Source organism: Carettochelys insculpta, chromosome 8 (assembly GCF_033958435.1).
Source record: "Carettochelys insculpta isolate YL-2023 chromosome 8, ASM3395843v1, whole genome shotgun sequence".
Classification (NCBI taxonomy): Eukaryota; Metazoa; Chordata; order Testudines; family Carettochelyidae; genus Carettochelys; species Carettochelys insculpta.
Window position 1 is genome coordinate 31053622 of NC_134144.1, and position 17555 is coordinate 31071176.

Sequence of the window (17555 nt, forward strand, 5' to 3'; positions counted from 1 at the left end):
ACAAGCTCAACAGAGCAAGTGGGAAGGCAGGAAGGAAGGAATTAGCTTCTCACATTTTTCTGGGCACATATGGTAATCTGTAACTTACTCATCAAGCTCCACACGAAGACTGAAAATTTACCTCCTCTGTTTTACAAGACTGTTGTGTTGGAGAGAGACTGACACTAGATAATTATAAAGTTCTGCCCTCACTGACACCTGGCTTGGGGGAACAGAAAGTGCCATCCTGCCATTACGAGGCACAATGTATGTGCCATTCACAGCAGTAGGACTAACCATGCCCCCTAGATAGGAGCATGGATTTCCCCTGGGAGCACAGCTAGGACAGAGGTCAGGTGCTGCCTGCGGCGTGCTCCTGAATGGCTGTAATAGAGATTCCATCACTTGCTTCAGTGGGAAGAAGTAATAGGCTCCACATCTCCTGCTCCCAAAAGACACACAGGGCTCAGTCCAGGACCGAAACTGACTTTCATAAGTGATAGTAGCACAGCCCATCTGCCTTTTAGACATAAGGCAGCAGAGCAACATAGCTGTGGCAGTTGCAGAATGCCGCGTTACAAGAGAGGAGTTTAATCCTTAGCATGAATGCAACGTTCCAAAATAAAAGATGGGACTCAACAAAGCTCATCTTCTCTCACTTTCTCTCTCCCACTTCCTTGTCCCCAATCAGCTTCCTAAGGCCTCCCTCATTACCTGTTAGGAAAGGCCACCTGGCTGAAAGTGACCGTGGCACAGGCAGAGACTCTGACAAGGGAGAGAAGGGGCTCTTTGCAAACCCAAATAAACTAGCCAGTTCTGAACTTGTGAAATACCCCTCTTTGCCCTATGACAAGATCATATACAACCTGGAATTTATTATAGGACAGGAATAAAAGCTTTTTAGTGCTCCTCCCAGCCACTTTCTGTTCCTCAAAATCAATTGTGGACGCATGTGCGCGTGTGTGCGCGAAGAAGCAAAATTGGCTATTCTGTTATTTCATTAATGTTTTCCCCTTGAACAAATGTATTGAGTTTGTCAGGCATTCTCAGAGTCCTTGTCTCTCTGCATACAGATTGGCCAGCAGATATTAACTAAAAGAGCTCCTCACTGGTGTGGACAATGGAGTTTTGTGTTATAATGTCTTGTAATGCATATTAATGATAAGTAGTAGAATACATGAATATAGTTCAATGATTAAATGTTAAGCAACTGTAACTCTGCTGGCAACCCTTCTCTGGTTTGCAGAAAGGAATGTTGGTAGAGATGCATCAGGCAGACTGTGTCTGTATCTGATGTCAAGGCAGAAAGCTATCAGAAGGATCCCTGAAATTCAGGATCAATACACTGTTGCTCTTAGGAATAACTTGAATATAGGTTGTGTTGGGATGGAGATATAACAAATAAATAAAGGTTTATTGTGTTAGAACTAAACTGACCACCTTACAAAGGCAATTATATCCCTCTACCTATGTGAAGCAATTATGCAGTCCTTGGGGAGTGGAGTGAATAGACCATGAATGTGAGTGTTTGGAGAGAGAGAAAAACTTGAAAGTTACTTCAGCATCCAGATGGCCTAAGGAGCAGTTAAAGATTCTGGGATGATAAGACACTATCAAATGGGCCCTGGGTAAAATGGAAAGTGGTGCAGGACAGCCAGCCAGCCAACCAGCCTTGGAGTTAAAGGCCAGCACCCCAACTGAGGCCGCTTCTACACTATCACTCTCCCAACGGAGGTGCCATAGCAATGAGGCAATTGGAAGCAGGCTAAGGAGGCATTAACATGCATATTCAGCACCTCATTAGCATAATAGCAGCTTCATGAATTTCAAAGTGCAGACTTCGAATTACAGATTGACAGCGTAGATGGGGGCAGCTTCAAATATGCGCCCCACTTTGACATTCCCTTACTCCCACAGAACTAGACTGGAGTAAGGGAATGTTGAAGGGGCGTGCTTGTTTCGAAGCTGCCCCACATCTACACTGTCAATCTGCAATTCGAAGTCTGCCCTTTGAAATTCACACGGCCGCCATTGGGCTAACGAGGCACTCAATATGCACATTAGAGCGTCATTAGTCTGCTTCCAATTGCCTCATTACCATGCCACCTCCATGTAGAAGCAGCATAAGATATGGCTTGAAACACTAGAAAATATGGCTTGACACACTAAAAAAGAGGCACTAACATGCTAATACTGGATGGCAAAGTAAAACAACCTTCAGATAAAGAGCTGTTACGTGGGCTGATTGACTGATTAAGAGCTGACTGGGCATAGTGCCTAGAACTGAATGGAAGAGAAGTCCTATAAAAGATGGGGTGTCATGCATGGATCTTCAGGTCCCATCTTGTCAAGCTTGGAGCACTACTCTGGACTGGAAAAAACCTGCTCATCTCCCTCCCACCCTCATCTCCTCACATTAATTCACTGGGCCACTGTGAGCAGCAGGTTGGTAACTATAACTTTGACAAGGCGGTTTGGCGGGCACGGGGAGGCGGGGTATACTGCACTATGTGCATATGCGAGAATAATGTTACATTATCAATAAATAATCCTGTGTCATTATTTCCAGTATAACACTGAGGTGAATGATGTAAGAACTGGTTTTTCTGCTACATCACAGTGGACGCAGTACAACAATGGGGCGTTTCGGCATTGTGTGACAGCAGCACAGGCAAGGTGCTCAGCAAAGCAGGAGGCTGAACTCCTAAGCACTGCACTTTCATTTGTGCTCCTTGGAAAGCTTTATTCTACTTATAACATTAAAAAACCTCTGTTTAAAACAATAACAGTAATAATTGTAAAACCATGCTTAGTTACAACATTCTTCATCTGGAGTTGTTAAAGTGTTTAAAATAATTACACAGTGTGGGGATTGGTTTCTGAAGGAACCCTCCTGTGAACAACCTAGGTGAGGCAACTGTAGATTCAAGCACATGGGGACTGAAAACACTTACTGCAAGCCAGAGCCTTGAGATTAGGGAGAGTAAAGAATAAAAAAAGGTTTTTCTTGACTCCAATGGGGTCTAAATTAAACTATTTTATAATAACTAATATTTATAATAATATTTATAATAATGGTAATCCAACATTCAATAAGGGAAAAGAACATGTTTCTTAAATCAAAGACAGATTTTATAAAGAGCTGAACGACCATCAGCTCACTTGATATAAATATCAAAAACACTGGAGGTCTTTGCATGTTTACTCTCCTTAGAGATTTATTTCTGCCTTTTGCTAAAACTGGCAGCAGCCTGGGCTGTGTTTCACCTGGTGAAAGTGTTAAATCTCCACAAGGAAGCCCATGAAATTATTTCAGTGGGAAATCAAATTGCCTTAAATAGAGAAAGTATCTTTTCTTTTCTTCTTTTCAGTCTTACGTGTGGCAGTGGGTAGCAGAATACAAGAGAGTTTTAAGAGTGTCCTCCCTCCCTCTTAAAGGTGCTTTAGTCTGAGTCATGTTAACCTTAAAGGCTCCTCTCAGCAGATGCTCTGATTGAGGTTAGAACAGAACCTGCTGCTCTTGGTTCCAGTAAACAATTTGAAGGTCTTGTCTATGCTTGCTATGGCAATAGGGTTCTCATGTGTTTTAAAAGTATTACAATTACTGGTTTTTTATTTTAATTTCAAGATACTGTCTAGGGAAACATCCAGTTAGGGAGATTCATCTTCTGAGTAACTCTGTAGTTTCGAGACGACAGCACCCTGCAAAGAAGCCACTGCTGTCACAGGGTGTTCAAGAAATCTGTCTCTTGATTCCAATCTTTCTATCTCAGGCTGTGGTCACGTGAACATGCGAATACAGGAAAGTCACTTCTTTCCACCTCCCCCACTGTGAAATCACTTTTCCTTGTGTCATGTAGGGTTAAGAAAGTGAAGCCTGAAAAGTCGAACAAGTGCAATGCAGCTTAACAGCAGGCAAGGTAACAATCGGGGGCTAGAGAGAGGAGGATTGTGGCAGCTCTTTAAGAATGTGGATGCAAACCTTATCACTAAGGGCCCAGGATTCAACAAGGATGCTATTTGGAAAGATGAAGTGATTCCATTTAGAAATTCAACAATAGCACTTTTTATAATGTGTATCTAAAAGCGTATGATTATCAACAAAAAACACAGTAGGTGAGAGACACTCCACTCTACAGTACAAACAGGAGAAAAAAAACGGGGGGAAGTTCCACGTCCCACTCGCACAAGCATGGAAGAATTCTGCAGTGCAACTTCAGCACGCCGTTTCAAAATGTTATGTACAAATCGGGAACAACCCAGGACAGTTAAGGATGACAGCATTATTCTGTGGCTTGAACTTTCCTGCCTGCATTAGTTTGCACTTTTAATAAATCCCTAGCCCAGTTTTCCAGATACAGTAAAAGCTCTAATATCTGGCTCCCGGGGGAACTGGGAATGCTGGATAATCAAATGTGCCCAATACTGGAGCGGGGCCAGTGGCTGAGCAGCCAGCTCCCAGCCCCACTGCCACTGCCCCCAGCTCCTGCAGAGCACCTGGCTCCCAGCCCTGATTCCGCCAGCTACAGTGGAGTAGCCAGCTACCCTGGCCCCGTGGCAACCAGAGCCTTTCTGCCGGCCCCAGCCAGGTGGCCACCAGCAGAGCAGGTACTGACTAACTGAGCATGCTGGTTATCCAAATTCCAGATAACCTGGCTTTTACTATACTACCTATATTTCTGATCACAGAGAGTGACTATGGGTATTTTTTTTTTTTAAATTCAGATGGTTTCATCCAGATTAGTGGCCACCCACAGACACATGATGGTTCTCTTTCATCGTAAACTCATATGAAGATTTACATTGTCTAGCAAGGATACATACCAAATATATGCACTTCTACACATTAATTCTAATTGCTGTGGCTCTCCAGAGAACATGTAAGGGTCTCATGTTTACTTGTTAATGCTATTTACATAATATTTCCTAATTAGGGTAAAGACTCATTCAGTAATCGCTGTCTTTTGCTATCTGATCCCACAATTATTAAGATTATTGAAACTAACACATGACACACTGTTATGGCTTACCTCATTTTCTGATGAGCTTGCTGACAGAAGCACTTCCTGTGCATCAAAGAATTCGGAGACAGATTCAGACATAGAGAGCCTGCTCTCATTAGAAACTTGCTGGGACAATGGGAGACCAACATGGATTTGTTCACCAGCCTGTAAACAAAGAAAACATAAAGATGTAAACTATTCTATCTTTACGATAGCAAAACTGTACATACAAGGTAAGAGACGTCGTATAGGAAAAATTATGAGGTGAAACACTTTTATGAAGTAAATATTTAGGCCCACATTTCCATAGAAACGCGTGTACAATTCACAAATGAGACTTGAAGTATTACCAAGAAAATATAAACCTCTGAATAATTACACATCCATAAAAATAAAACCTACTCCTTCTTTGGGTCACTATTCAGCAGACATTTTAGGAAAGCTTCAGTAGAGGGTATAATGAGAACCCTGCAAATCTGTGGATATCCACTTTATATCCGCAAGCATCCGCATGTGTGAATGTGGCTGCAGATATCTGTGGCTCATTTTTGTGGATATGCATGCAGATATGGATATAAAGCTTGTATTCAGAACCCTTCATATTTGTGGATATTTGCTTTATAGCTGCAGGTACCTGCATCCATAGATATCAGTGCAGATATCTGCAGCTCATTTTTGCAGATACAGAGACGAATGCAGACACGAATTTTTTATTCATACAGGGCTTTATGTATAATCACAGACCAGGACTCTACCCAGAGAAACAGCTTTGCGGATTTCTGCTGTATAATACTGAAGTATTTCAATTATGAGACTGTAGTGAGGTGGAAGGGCCCCATCACCCACCCAGAGCGGGAAGAACTCTACCCCGAGCCCTGGTAGGTGGTGCCCCACCCCGTCCATCTCATGGCTGGAAGCCAGGCAGTGGGAGAGGAAGTATAAAGTTGAGCCTCTGACAGAGGTGGGCAAAATCAGTCCCAGGGGCTAGATCCCACTTGACAAGAATTTCTTTCCAGCCCAGCCAACTGATTAGGGAGCGTGCATACCTACAGCCAGCAGCGTGTTTTCGGATGCCCCTCCCCCACCTTCTTCCATCTGCAGCCGAGCTGCTCCTATGACACTCCTGCAGTGCTGAAGGTAGTGCTGAAATCAGGGTGTTCCCCTGTGCCCCACCACTGCAGAGCAGTGACTGGGGAGAGGGAAACACACCACAGAGTTACTCCAGTGTGAAGGAAGGATGATGAGTGACTCACTCCAGAGTGCAGAGCAGGACAGATTTCAATTAAAGAGACAGAGTTTGGCTTCTCTCAGAAACTCACCCAGCAGCAGCCAACGTACACACTTTGTGTCACTGTCACATGTACCCCCCAGTCTGTGCCACATCCACAGGGTCACTGTCACATATAGGCTGTGTCTACACGTGCCCCAAACTTCAAAATGGCCATGCAAATGGCCATTTCGAAGTTTACTAATGAAGCGCTGACATGCATATTCAGCGCTTCATTAGCATGCGGGCGGCAGCGGCGCTTCGAAATTGACGAGCCTTGCCGCCGCGCGGCGCGTCCAGACGGGGCTCCTTTTCGAAAGCACGCCACCTACTTCGAAGTCCCCTTATTCCCGTGAGCTCATGGGAATAAGGGGACTTCGAAGAAGGTGGCGTCCTTTCGAAAAGGAGCCCCGTCTGGACGTGCCGCGTGGCGGCAAAACTCGTCAATTTCGAAGCGCCGCTGCCGCCCGCATGCTAATGAAGCGCTGAATATGCATGTCAGCGCTTCATTAGTAAACTTCGAAATGGCCATTTGCATGGCCATTTCGAAGTTTGGGGCACGTGTAGACGTAGCCATACACTGCAGGACACCCCCAGTCTGTGTCATAAAGTCTCTCTCACACACAAAGTGTTTCTCTTTCATACTCACATGCTACTTGTGTCTCTGTAGTCCCCAGCCTCAACCCTTCTGCCCAAGGCCCAGCCCCTTGCAGGAGGGCAAGAGTCAATCCATGACCAGTATCAAAATTCATGGAGTGGCCCCTCCGTGAAAATTATTGCCCACCCCAACCTAAGAACTCAACTGAAGTCCAGCCACTGGAAGAGCCAGATGTCAGTCCTGAGTTCCCAGGCTGGGAGACTGATGTAGCCCTGCAGAAGGCTGAAGACTGGTCCAGACCACCAAGCCCACAGCTAGACCTCACAAAAGAGCAACGAGCCAGGACAGAGGGCCTATTCTAAGACACAGAGGAATCTGATTAGCTTCTATGATGAAGTAACCATCTCTGGCTACGTCTACACGTGCACGCTACATTGAAATAGCTTATTTCAATGTAGCGACATCGAAATAGTCTATTTCGATGAATAACGTCTACACGTCCTCCAGGGCTGGCAACGTCAACGTTCAACTTCGACGTTGGGCAGCACCACATCGAAATAGGCGCTGCAAGGGAATGTCTACACGCCAAAGTAGCACACATCGAAATAAGGGTGCCAGGAACAGCTGCAGACAGGGTCACAGGACGGACTCAACAGCAAGCCGCTCCCTTAAAGGGCCCCTCCCAGACACAGTTGCACTAAACAACACAAGATCCATAGAGACGACAACTGGTTGCAGACACTGTGCATGCAGCATGCATCCCCAGCTGCAGCAGAAGCAGCCAGAAGCCCTGGGCTAAGGGCTGCTGCACATGGTGACCATAGAGCCCCGCAGGGGCTGGAGAGAGAGCGTTTCTCAACCCCTCCGCTGATGGCCGCCATGGCGGACCCCACTATTTCGATGTTGCGGGACGTGGATCGTCTACATGTGCCCTACTTCGACGTTCAGCTTCGAAGTAGGGCGCTATTCCCATCCCCTCATGGGGTTAGCGACTTTGATGTCTTGCTGCCTAACGTCGATTTCAACTTCGAAATAGCGCCCAACATGTGTAGCCGTGACGGGCGCTATTTCAAAGTTGGCGCCGCTACTTTGAAGTAGCGTGCACATGCAGATGCGGCCTCTGTGGACATGGGGAACTCAATGAATGTGATATACTTTGACTTTAGCAAAGCTTTTGATACTGTCTCCCACAACTTTCTTGCCCATAAATTAAGGAATTATGGATTGGATACCATGGTGGATAGAAAGCTGGCTAAACAGTCGGGCCCAACCGGTAGTGATCAATAGCTCGAAGTCTGGCTGGCAGTTGGTTGCAAGTGAAGTGCCCCAAGGATCAGTTCTAGAGCCAGTATTGTTCAACATCTTTACTGAGGGAACGGATAGTGTGATGATGGATGGATAGCCTAACGCAGGATCAACCCTAACTAAATCATCCCAGCCAGGACTTTGTCAATCCAAGACTTAAAAACCTCTAGGGATGGAGCTTCCACCACCTTTCCACATAAAGTGCTTCACCAACACTCTGGTGAAATAGTTTTTCCTAACATCTAACCTACACATCTCCTGCTGTAACTTCAGACAATTGCTTCTTGTTCTGCCATCTGTCACTGTGGAGATCAGCCTCTCTCCATCTTCTTTAGCGCTCCCCTTCAGGAAGTTGAAGGTTGCTATCAAATCGCCCCTCAGTCTTCTCTTCTGCAAAATAAATAAGCCCAAATCTCTCAGCCTTTCCCCGTAGGTCACGTGCTCCAGCCCCTTAATCATTTTTGTTGCATTCTGCTGTACCTGCTCCAATGCATCCACATCCTTTCTATATTGGGGGGCCCAGAACTGGACACAATACTCCAGATGAGGCCTCAACAGTACTGAATAGAGGGGAATAATAACTTCTCTAGATCTGCTGGAAGTGCTTCTCCCAATACACCCCAATATGCCACTACACTTCTTGGCTACAAGGGCATCATATCCAGCCTCTCATCCACTGTAATCCCCATGTCCTTTTCTGCTGCACTGCTACTTAGCCAGTCAATACCCAGCCTATAACAATGCTTGGGATTCTACCATCCCAAGTGCAGGACTCTGCCTTCTTTGTGTTGAACCTCATCAAATTTCTTTTGGCCCAATACTTCAATTTATGTAGGTCACTCTGGTCCCTTTCCCTACCCTCCAACATATTTACCTCTCCCTCTAGTTTAGTGTCATCAGCAAATTTGCTGAGGGTGCAATCCACTTCCTCATCCAGGTCATTAATAAAAATGTTGAACAATACTGGCCCTAGCATTTATCCTTGGGGCACTAAACTTGAAACCGACCATCAGCCAGACATTGAGCCATTGATCACTGTCCATTGGGCCCGACTGTCTAGCCAGCTTTTTATCCATCTTATAGTCCATGTACCAAATCCATAGTTCCTTAACTTATGGGCAAGAATGTCGTGGTAGACTGTATCAAAAGCTTTGCTGAAGTCAAGCTATATCACATCGATTGACTTCCCCATGTCCACAGAGCCAGTTACCTTACCACAGAAGCCAATCAAATTGGTCAAGCATGGCTTGCCCTTAATGAATCCATGTTGACTACTTTTGATTGCTTTTTCCTCTTCCAGGTGCTTCAAAATGGATTCCTTGAGGATCCCCTCCATGATTTTTCTGGGGACTGAAGTAAGGCTGAGCAGTCTATAGTCCCCTGGACTGTCCTTCTTTCCTTTTTTAAAGATGGGAACTACATTACTTTTTTCCAATCATCCAGGACTTCTCCCAATCTCCACGAGTTTTCAAAGATAATTGCTAAAGGCTCTGCAATTATATCTGCCAATTCCCTTAGTACTCTTGGATGCATTAAATCTGGACCCATAGATTTGTGTGAGTCTAGCTTTTCTGAATAGTTTTTAACCTCTTCTTTCCCCACCAAGGGCTGCCCACCTCCTGCCCATACTGCATTGCCTAGTGCCATAGTCTGTGAGCTGACCTTGTCCGTGAAGACAGAAGCAAAAAAAGCATTGAGTACTTCAGCACCGAGGACTGTCACCAGGATACCTCTCTCGTCCAGTAATGGCCCCACACTTTTCCTGATAACCTTCTTATTGTTAACATGCCTGCAGAAACCCTTCTTGTTGACTTTCACATTCCTTCCTAGCTGCAGTTCCAGTTGTGCTTTCACTTTCCTGATTACTCTCCAGTATTCTCCATCCAAACATTTATACTCCTCCTCAGTCATCTGTCCAAGTTTCCACTTCTTATATGCATCCTTTCTGAGTTTAAGCTCACCGTGGATTTCTCTGGTAAGCCAAACTGGTTGCCTACCATATTTGCTTTCTTACTGCACATTGGGATGGTTTGTTTCTGTGCCTTCAATAATATTTCTTTAACATGCTGCCAGTTCTCTTGAACTACTTTCCTCTTCATGTTAGTTTCCCAGAGGATCCTGCCCATCACTTCTCACAGGTAGTCAAAGTCTGCTCTTCTGAAATCAAGGGTCTCTATTTTACTGCTCGCCTTTCTTCCTTTTGTCAGAATCCTGAAATGTACTATCACATGATTGCTGCAGAGCAGGTTGTCACCCACTTCTATTTCTCTTACAAGTTCTTCCCTGTTTGTGAGCAGCTGGTTAAGTTGTGCCCGGCCCCTGGTTGGTTCCATCAGCACTTGTACCAGGAAGTTATCTCCAACATTCTCCAAAAACTTCCTGGACTGTCTGTGTGCTGCTATATTGGTCTCCCAACAAATGTCTGGTGATTAATGTCTCCTATGAGAACCAGGGCCTGTGGTTTGGAAGCTTCTCTTAGTTGTCGGACGAAATCTTCACCTGCCTCATCTCCCTGCTCTGGCGGGCTATAGCAGACAGCAACTACAACATCACCTCTGTTGCTTTCGCCTCCAAGCTTAACCCAGAGACTCTCAACTGGCTTTTCTCCCTCCATATACCGGAGCTCTGAGCGATCACACCGCTCCCTCCCATACATCACAACGCCTCCTCCTTTCCTCCCCTGCCTGTGCTTCCTGAACAGTTTATACCCTTCCATGACCGTGCTCCAGTTATGTGAGTCATCCCACCAAGTCTCCGTTATTCAAGTCACCTCATTCTTCTTTGTGCCAGTGCCTCTAATTCTTCCTGTTTGTTTCCCAGATACATATCTGTTGTGAAGTAAACTGGATTGTCTTACACAAAAATACTCAATAGAGGGTAGTTGTCATTCACAGAGAAAAGAAAAGCAGTAAGAACCAAATCTAGCAATCATTACTGCCAGCCTATCACTTAATTTGTGCCCTGATCCCCTTGATTTCACTGTGATTAATGCAAAGTAATGTACATTGGAAAATGTAAGCCTGGATATACATACAAAATGATGGTGTCTAAATTAGCTGTTACTCCTCAAGGAAGATCCTAGAGTCACTGTGGATAGTTCTCTATATACATCTGCTCAATGTGCAATACCAGTTTAAAAAAAAAAAGCTAACGTTAGGTAGCATTAGAAAAGGGGTGGTCAATAAAACTGAAAATATCATAGTGCCACTCATACTTTGAATATTGTGTGAAATTTTGGTAGCTTCATCTAAAAACTGATATGTTACAATTGGAAAAGAGAGAAAAAAGGACAACTAAAATGACTGAAGTTATGAAGCAGCTTCTATATGCGGAGAGATTGAAAAAAGACAGAAACTTTTCTATTTACAAAAGAGGCATTTAAGAGGGGATATGACAGAGGTCTATAAAAATAGGAATGGTGTGGAGAAACCATATAAGAAAATTTTATTTACTTCTTCACACAACACAAGAACTAGGACTCACCCAAAGAAATTAAAAGGTAGCAGATTTAAAGCAAGCAAAAGGAAATACTTCTTCACAGAATGAACAGTCAACCTGTTGAATTCACTGCCAGTAAAGACAGTGCAGGCCAAAACTACACAGGGATTCAAAAAACAACCAGATAAATTCCTGAAGGGTAGGTCCATCGACAGCTCTTAGCCAAGATAAGCAGGGATGCAACCTCAGGCTCTGAATGTCCCTAGCCTATGACTGCCAGAAGCTGAGTCTGGCAGGAACTGATCCCTCAAAAGATTGCCTGGTTCTGTTCACCCGCTTCAACGCATGTGACATGGGCCACTGTTGGAAGACAGGATACTCCAAGCACGATGCCCCAGACGTATTTCCAGAACTGGGCCCTGATTTACTGCACGCAACCAAGGTAGAGTCATTCTCAGGTACTCATCTGGTAATGTAAAAAAATACAATAGAATCTCACTAATTCCCACGGCACTCCTCCACATGCAATAATTTCCACTCAAAATCGGGGGGTTCTCAGCAGAGATTTAACAGCAGAGTTCTCCAGCGAGATGTCACATTGCCTAACCTACTGTTTTCATAGAAGATACTTGCTTTTTATATATAAATGTGGTTTTCACTTACATGCCAATTTGCAAAATTCAGTCATTTGCAATGGGTCTCAGTTATTGGTGAGAATTAGCTAGGTTCTACTGTACACTAATTGCATTAAAGGCCAAAGTCTTACCTCATCAGGACTAGGAATAATATTTACACTGACAACCTGATCACAGATAACAGACTCAGAATGTATTCTGTTCAAGCGACTCCTCAGTTCGGCATTCTGATTGAGAGCCTTAAAACAAAAATTGTACATTTAATTACAATTAAAAAGCAAGCATAAAACAGCAAAAAACAAAACAGCAGCTACATACTTTCCTGAAATCTCCTAATAAATTACAGATGCTCCTTAGCTGCATTCTTACACCCTTGTCAGCCATCAGGTTTGTGATTAATATCTTTATTTTTTAACTTTGATGTCAGCTATTTTCGGCTACGTCTACACGTGCACGCTACATCGAAATAGTCTATTTCGATGAATTACGTCTACACATCCTCCAGGGCTGGCAACGTCGACGTTCAACTTCAATGTTGGGCAGCACCACATCGAAATAGGCGCTGCAAGGGAATGTCTACACGCCAAAGTAGCACACATCGAAATAAGGGTGCCAGGAACAGCTGCAGACAGGGTCACAGGGCGGATGCAACAACAAGCTGCTCCCTTAAAGGGCCCCTCCCAGACACACTTGCACTAAACAACACAAGATCCACAGAGCTGACAACTGGTTGCAGACCCTGTGCATGCAGCATGGATCCCCAGCTGCCGCAGCAGCAGCCAGAAGCCCTGGGCTAAGGGCTGCTGCACACGGTGACCATAGAGCCCCGCAGGGGCTGGAGAGAGAGCGTCTCTCAACCCCTCAGCTGATGGCCGCCATGGTGGACCCCGCTATTTCGATGTTGCGGGACGTGGATCGTCTACACGTGCCCTACTTTGACGTTCAACTTCGAAGTAGGGCGCTATTCCCATCCCCTCATGGGGTTAGCGACTTCGACGTCTTGCCGCCTAACGTTGATTTCAACTTTGAAATAGCGCCCAACGCATGTAGCTGTGACAGGCGCTATTTCGAAGTTGGCGTCGCTACTTCGAAGTAGCGTGCACGTGTAGACGCGGCCTTCATGTGTTAAGGAGAGTGATGTTCTTCCATAACACAGAAATGGTATCTGACCCAGATTAGTTCTTTGTGCAGTCCAAAGGTGTTTGGGAGATATACCAGTGAGTGAGTGATGCCCCTTCTGAAAATGAGGTGCAAAAGGCATAAGGAAGAATCAAACTGAGTCAGATTACTAAAGTGATATTCCACACACCACTCATGTTACAGCTGCCAGGCAAGTTCTGAATCTAGGAAGCCACTATGAAGAGCAAATCAAAGGAAACAGCTAACCTTAATGCAAAAACAGAACAGTTGGCTCATGACATGATTTTCAAAATACTCACATTAAAGGAAACATTGTTATCACTTATTCACAGCTCAAGGTGAAAAAGCCCTTTCGGAGAAAACACAGAAAATGTTCTTGCTCTAAATGTTTTACACTCTGAACAGACAAAGGCTGAGGTGATGGGATACAACAGGAAGCAAGTTACTAAGCAATAAAGTTAGTTCCACGAACTTTTCTTTCATGTTTTCTAACACATGCTGAGGAGAGGACTAGGTTGTACAGGTCTCTTCTGTTGAAGCACAAGACTTCTCTGTGTTTAGGCGGCTAACATTCAGCTTTATTGAATTCAATAAGGCAACAGATGAGCCAAACTGGACACTAGTAAAACCAGGTCCAGCAAGGCTGTTTGATGCAGCTAACTCTAGTATTTTATACCCTTACACAAACGAGCCCAACGTCAGAGGCAATTAGTTAGAGAATCGTAAATCACTTTCCAAAGAGAAACCGCTATCAGCAAGGAAAAACAGGTACAAAGGAGCTGGATCCCCAACTCCAAACAGTTCATTAACGCATTCCATAGAGCTCATCCTCCCAGCCATTCCCAAACAGGTCAAGGAAAGGACAGGCTCTTGTGTGCGTCCAGAAGTAAGGAATGTGAAATGGCTTCTCTACAAGATGGCTGCCACACTTTGCAGCTGCATGCTTTACGGAGGAACTTGAGGGTGTCAGGAAAACGTTCATTGAGAAGATGACAGACAGGAAAGGCACAGCAACAAGACCAAGAAGACACACAGGCCAGGGCTACACTATACCGATCTGTTGATGGAAGTTTTAATGGAAGAGCTCTTCCTATGAAAATTCTGTTGACAGATTGCGGCCACACACAGAAGCAGATCAAAACAGTGATCTGTTCTGTCGACGGAGAGCAGCCACAAAGCCCTGGCAGCTCTCTTGACAGAACGGGCCAGGAAATGCCAGGGATGGGGTCACATGGCTGGCAAGCCCTTCTGGGAGCCCCTGCTAGGTGCACCCTTAAAGGCCCCTCCCAAACACCAGTTCTCTGCATACTCTGAGGGCTGCTGAGCTGCACGAAGCAAAGCATAGCCAGTGCAGGACTCAAAAACTGCCAGACAGAGAAATCAACCTTGCCAGGTAGGCCTGGACCCACAGCAGCCCCTGGCCTTGTGCCAGAACCACTCCATGGTTGGGCTGCTGCTCAACATGATAGCAGATGACCCCCACCTCCTCCGGTGCGACAGATTTGCCAGCGGGAGGGAGGAGCAGAACCTCAGTGCCCAAGGGCCCTGCCCCCTTTGGTGTATAGGTGGATGTGGCGGGACTGGGTGGTCATGGGTGAGTGGGATGACCTGCAGTGGCTGCAGAACTTCTGCATAAGGAAGGAGAGGCTTCTGCTGTTCTGCACCTGGCTCGCCCCTGCCCTCTGCAGACAGGACACCCGTACGTGGCCCGCCATCCCCTTGGAGAAGTGGGTGGCCATCACCTTATGGAAGCTGGCCACCCCAGACAGCTACCACTCCATGGGCAACCAATTCAGCACAGGGAAGGGCTGTCCTCCTGTAGGTAAGGCATGCTCAGGTCACAGACCATGCACAGGGAGGGTCCCAGGCAAGGGGGACCCCCAGGGACTGGGGTTGGGCATGCAAAGGGTCAGGGAGGGGAGTTTCCCAGAGGACCATGCCATCCCACCCCCACACAGGCCTGCTGCTGGAGAGGCAGCCTCACCGGGGGGGCACCCAGGAAGTTTGGCAGGGAGGGAAGGGAGACAAGAGGAGGCAGGGGAGCCCACCAGGGCCCAGGGACACCCCCCATGCTCTCATGTGTGTGTTCGGTCTCCACCCCGTGCATGTTGTGAGGGCAATCAACACTCTCCAGCTCTGGAAAGTCATCTGCATGGCTGACATGGATGCGGTCATGGCCACATATCCATCCGTGACTCAAACCACAGTGCAGACTGGTACATCAACAGGAAGAGATACCGCTCCACTATGCTGTAGGCCCCAGTCTACCACTGAGGATGGTTCATCAACATTTACATTGGCTGGCTGGGCTGGGTACAGAACACACAGGTGCTCCGCAACTCTGGCCTCTGCCAGAGGATGGAGGCAGGCACCTACATCCCCCTCTGGAGCTGGCAGTCAGGCATGTGACCATGCCACTGTGCACGTGGGGGACTTTTATGGTGTCTCCTCACCTGCCTGGATGTTGGGGAGCAAAACGTTCCCCAAATTTTGGGGGTGTGCTGTGCCCTCCACAATACTGCAGACAGAAAGGAAGAGGCCTTCCTCCCAGTGTGGACAGCCAACACTGGCCCAGCCTACAAACAGTTGGGCATGATCCATAGGCGCCAAGCCCACAGGAATGGGGTGTGGATTCAGGAGGTTCTATGGGCGAGTTTCTCCCAAAGACCCCCCCACAGCAGGGCCTTGGGCCTGCAGATCTACCTCCTCCCCACCAGGGCCCCTCCCATGGCCCATGCATCCCTTTCTGCCCCATCCACAATGACAAGAGACATGGGGGTGTTGTAAAACCAAACCTTTACCTTACAGAATGTGTGAAAAAACAAATGCAACTCAAAACTATTTACAAAGTGTAACTCTTGGAAATGATGTACAAAGGAGGCAGGGATCTTGGGACAGGGGATGAAGGGATGTTAATCCTGGGAGGGGAGGGGGCCCATGATCCCATGGGGCAGTGGGACCCCAAGTGGCACCAGCTGTAAGATCCCCTCCCACACTGGATTCAGGGTCCCCATCAGGTCTGAGATGGGGCTGGGAGCACACGGGTGGGAGGGGTTCAGTGAGTTCAGGCATGGAGGGGGAGAAGGGGGGTGCTGGGGAGCTGCTTGGCAGGGGAGGCCTGGAGGGTAGGGGGGCTGCCATGGCATGGGAGGCCTGGGGGACAGGAGGGTTAACTCACTTCTTCAGATGCTGGACCAACTCACAAAAGCTCATGCTCTAAACTTTTCTGTTAGTCTATAAGGTGCCACAGGACCCTTCGTTGCTAATAAAAATAATGTATTTCAAGACTTTAGCAAACTGAATGCATTAATAAGTAAGATACCTTGGGAAACTAGTCTAAGAGGAAACCAGTTCAAGAGAATTGGCAGTTTTTCAAAGAGACATTATTAGGGACACAAGAGCAAACTATCCCAGTGCAAAGGAAAAATGGGAAATATAACCACCCTAACGTAACTAACTTTTCTGTTAGTCTATAAGGTGCCACAGGACCCTTTGCTGCTGCTACAGATCCAGACTAACACGGCTACCCCTCTGATATTATTTTTATTGTGCTGTTTTCTCTTCTAGCATCCCTCAGAATCATGAACTCTACCATTTCATGATCACCTTCATCTGGGCTGCCTTTCACTTTCAAATTCTTAACAAGTTCCCCATTATTTGTCAAAATCCAGTCTAGAACAGCGGCCCCCATTAGATTTCTCCACCTTCAGAAATAAAAAATGTCTCCAATACATTTCAAGAAGTTGTTGCATAATCTGTGCCCTGCTGTATTATCTTCCCAACAGACGTCTGGTTAGCTGACGTCTGCCATCACCAGCAAATCCTGTTGATAGTTTTGGTTGTTTATAAAAAGCCTCATCCATCTCCTCTTCCTGATGAGATGGTCTGCATTAGAGCCCTACCATGACATCACCTTGTTTTTACCTTGGTTTTCCTTACCCAGAGCCTTTCAATCCATCAGTCTCCTATTTTGATCTCAACTTCAGTCCACGCTTATACATTTTTGATAAGTAAGGAAACAGACCCTCCCTTTATTCCCTGCCTTTCTTTCCTGAGCAAGTTGCACCCTTCCATATCAATATTCCAGTCAAGTCAGTAAAATGGGAGTTTATAATTTATTCGCTAAATGTGCATTTAACTATACAGAGAGAGTACAGTTTCTATTCGGAGCCATTCATTCTTACTTCGTC

General features: G+C 46.1%; 1 protein-coding gene across 5 annotated transcripts in view; it reads right to left on the reverse strand.

Annotated features, from left to right (window-relative positions):
• Positions 1-17555, reverse strand: part of OSBPL6 (oxysterol binding protein like 6) — a 256719-nt gene that overhangs the window by 45009 nt on the left and 194155 nt on the right. For 3 of the 5 annotated variants that reach the window (XM_075000735.1, XM_075000734.1, XM_075000733.1), the window contains 2 exons: positions 12357-12464; positions 5010-5147 (listed from right to left, as the gene is read on the reverse strand). In XM_075000735.1, coding sequence (XP_074856836.1) covers positions 5010-5147; positions 12357-12464 — 246 coding nt within the window. The remainder of the gene's footprint in view (positions 1-5009; positions 5148-12356; positions 12465-17555) is intronic. The other 2 variants (XM_075000737.1, XM_075000736.1) reach the window with 1 other exon arrangement.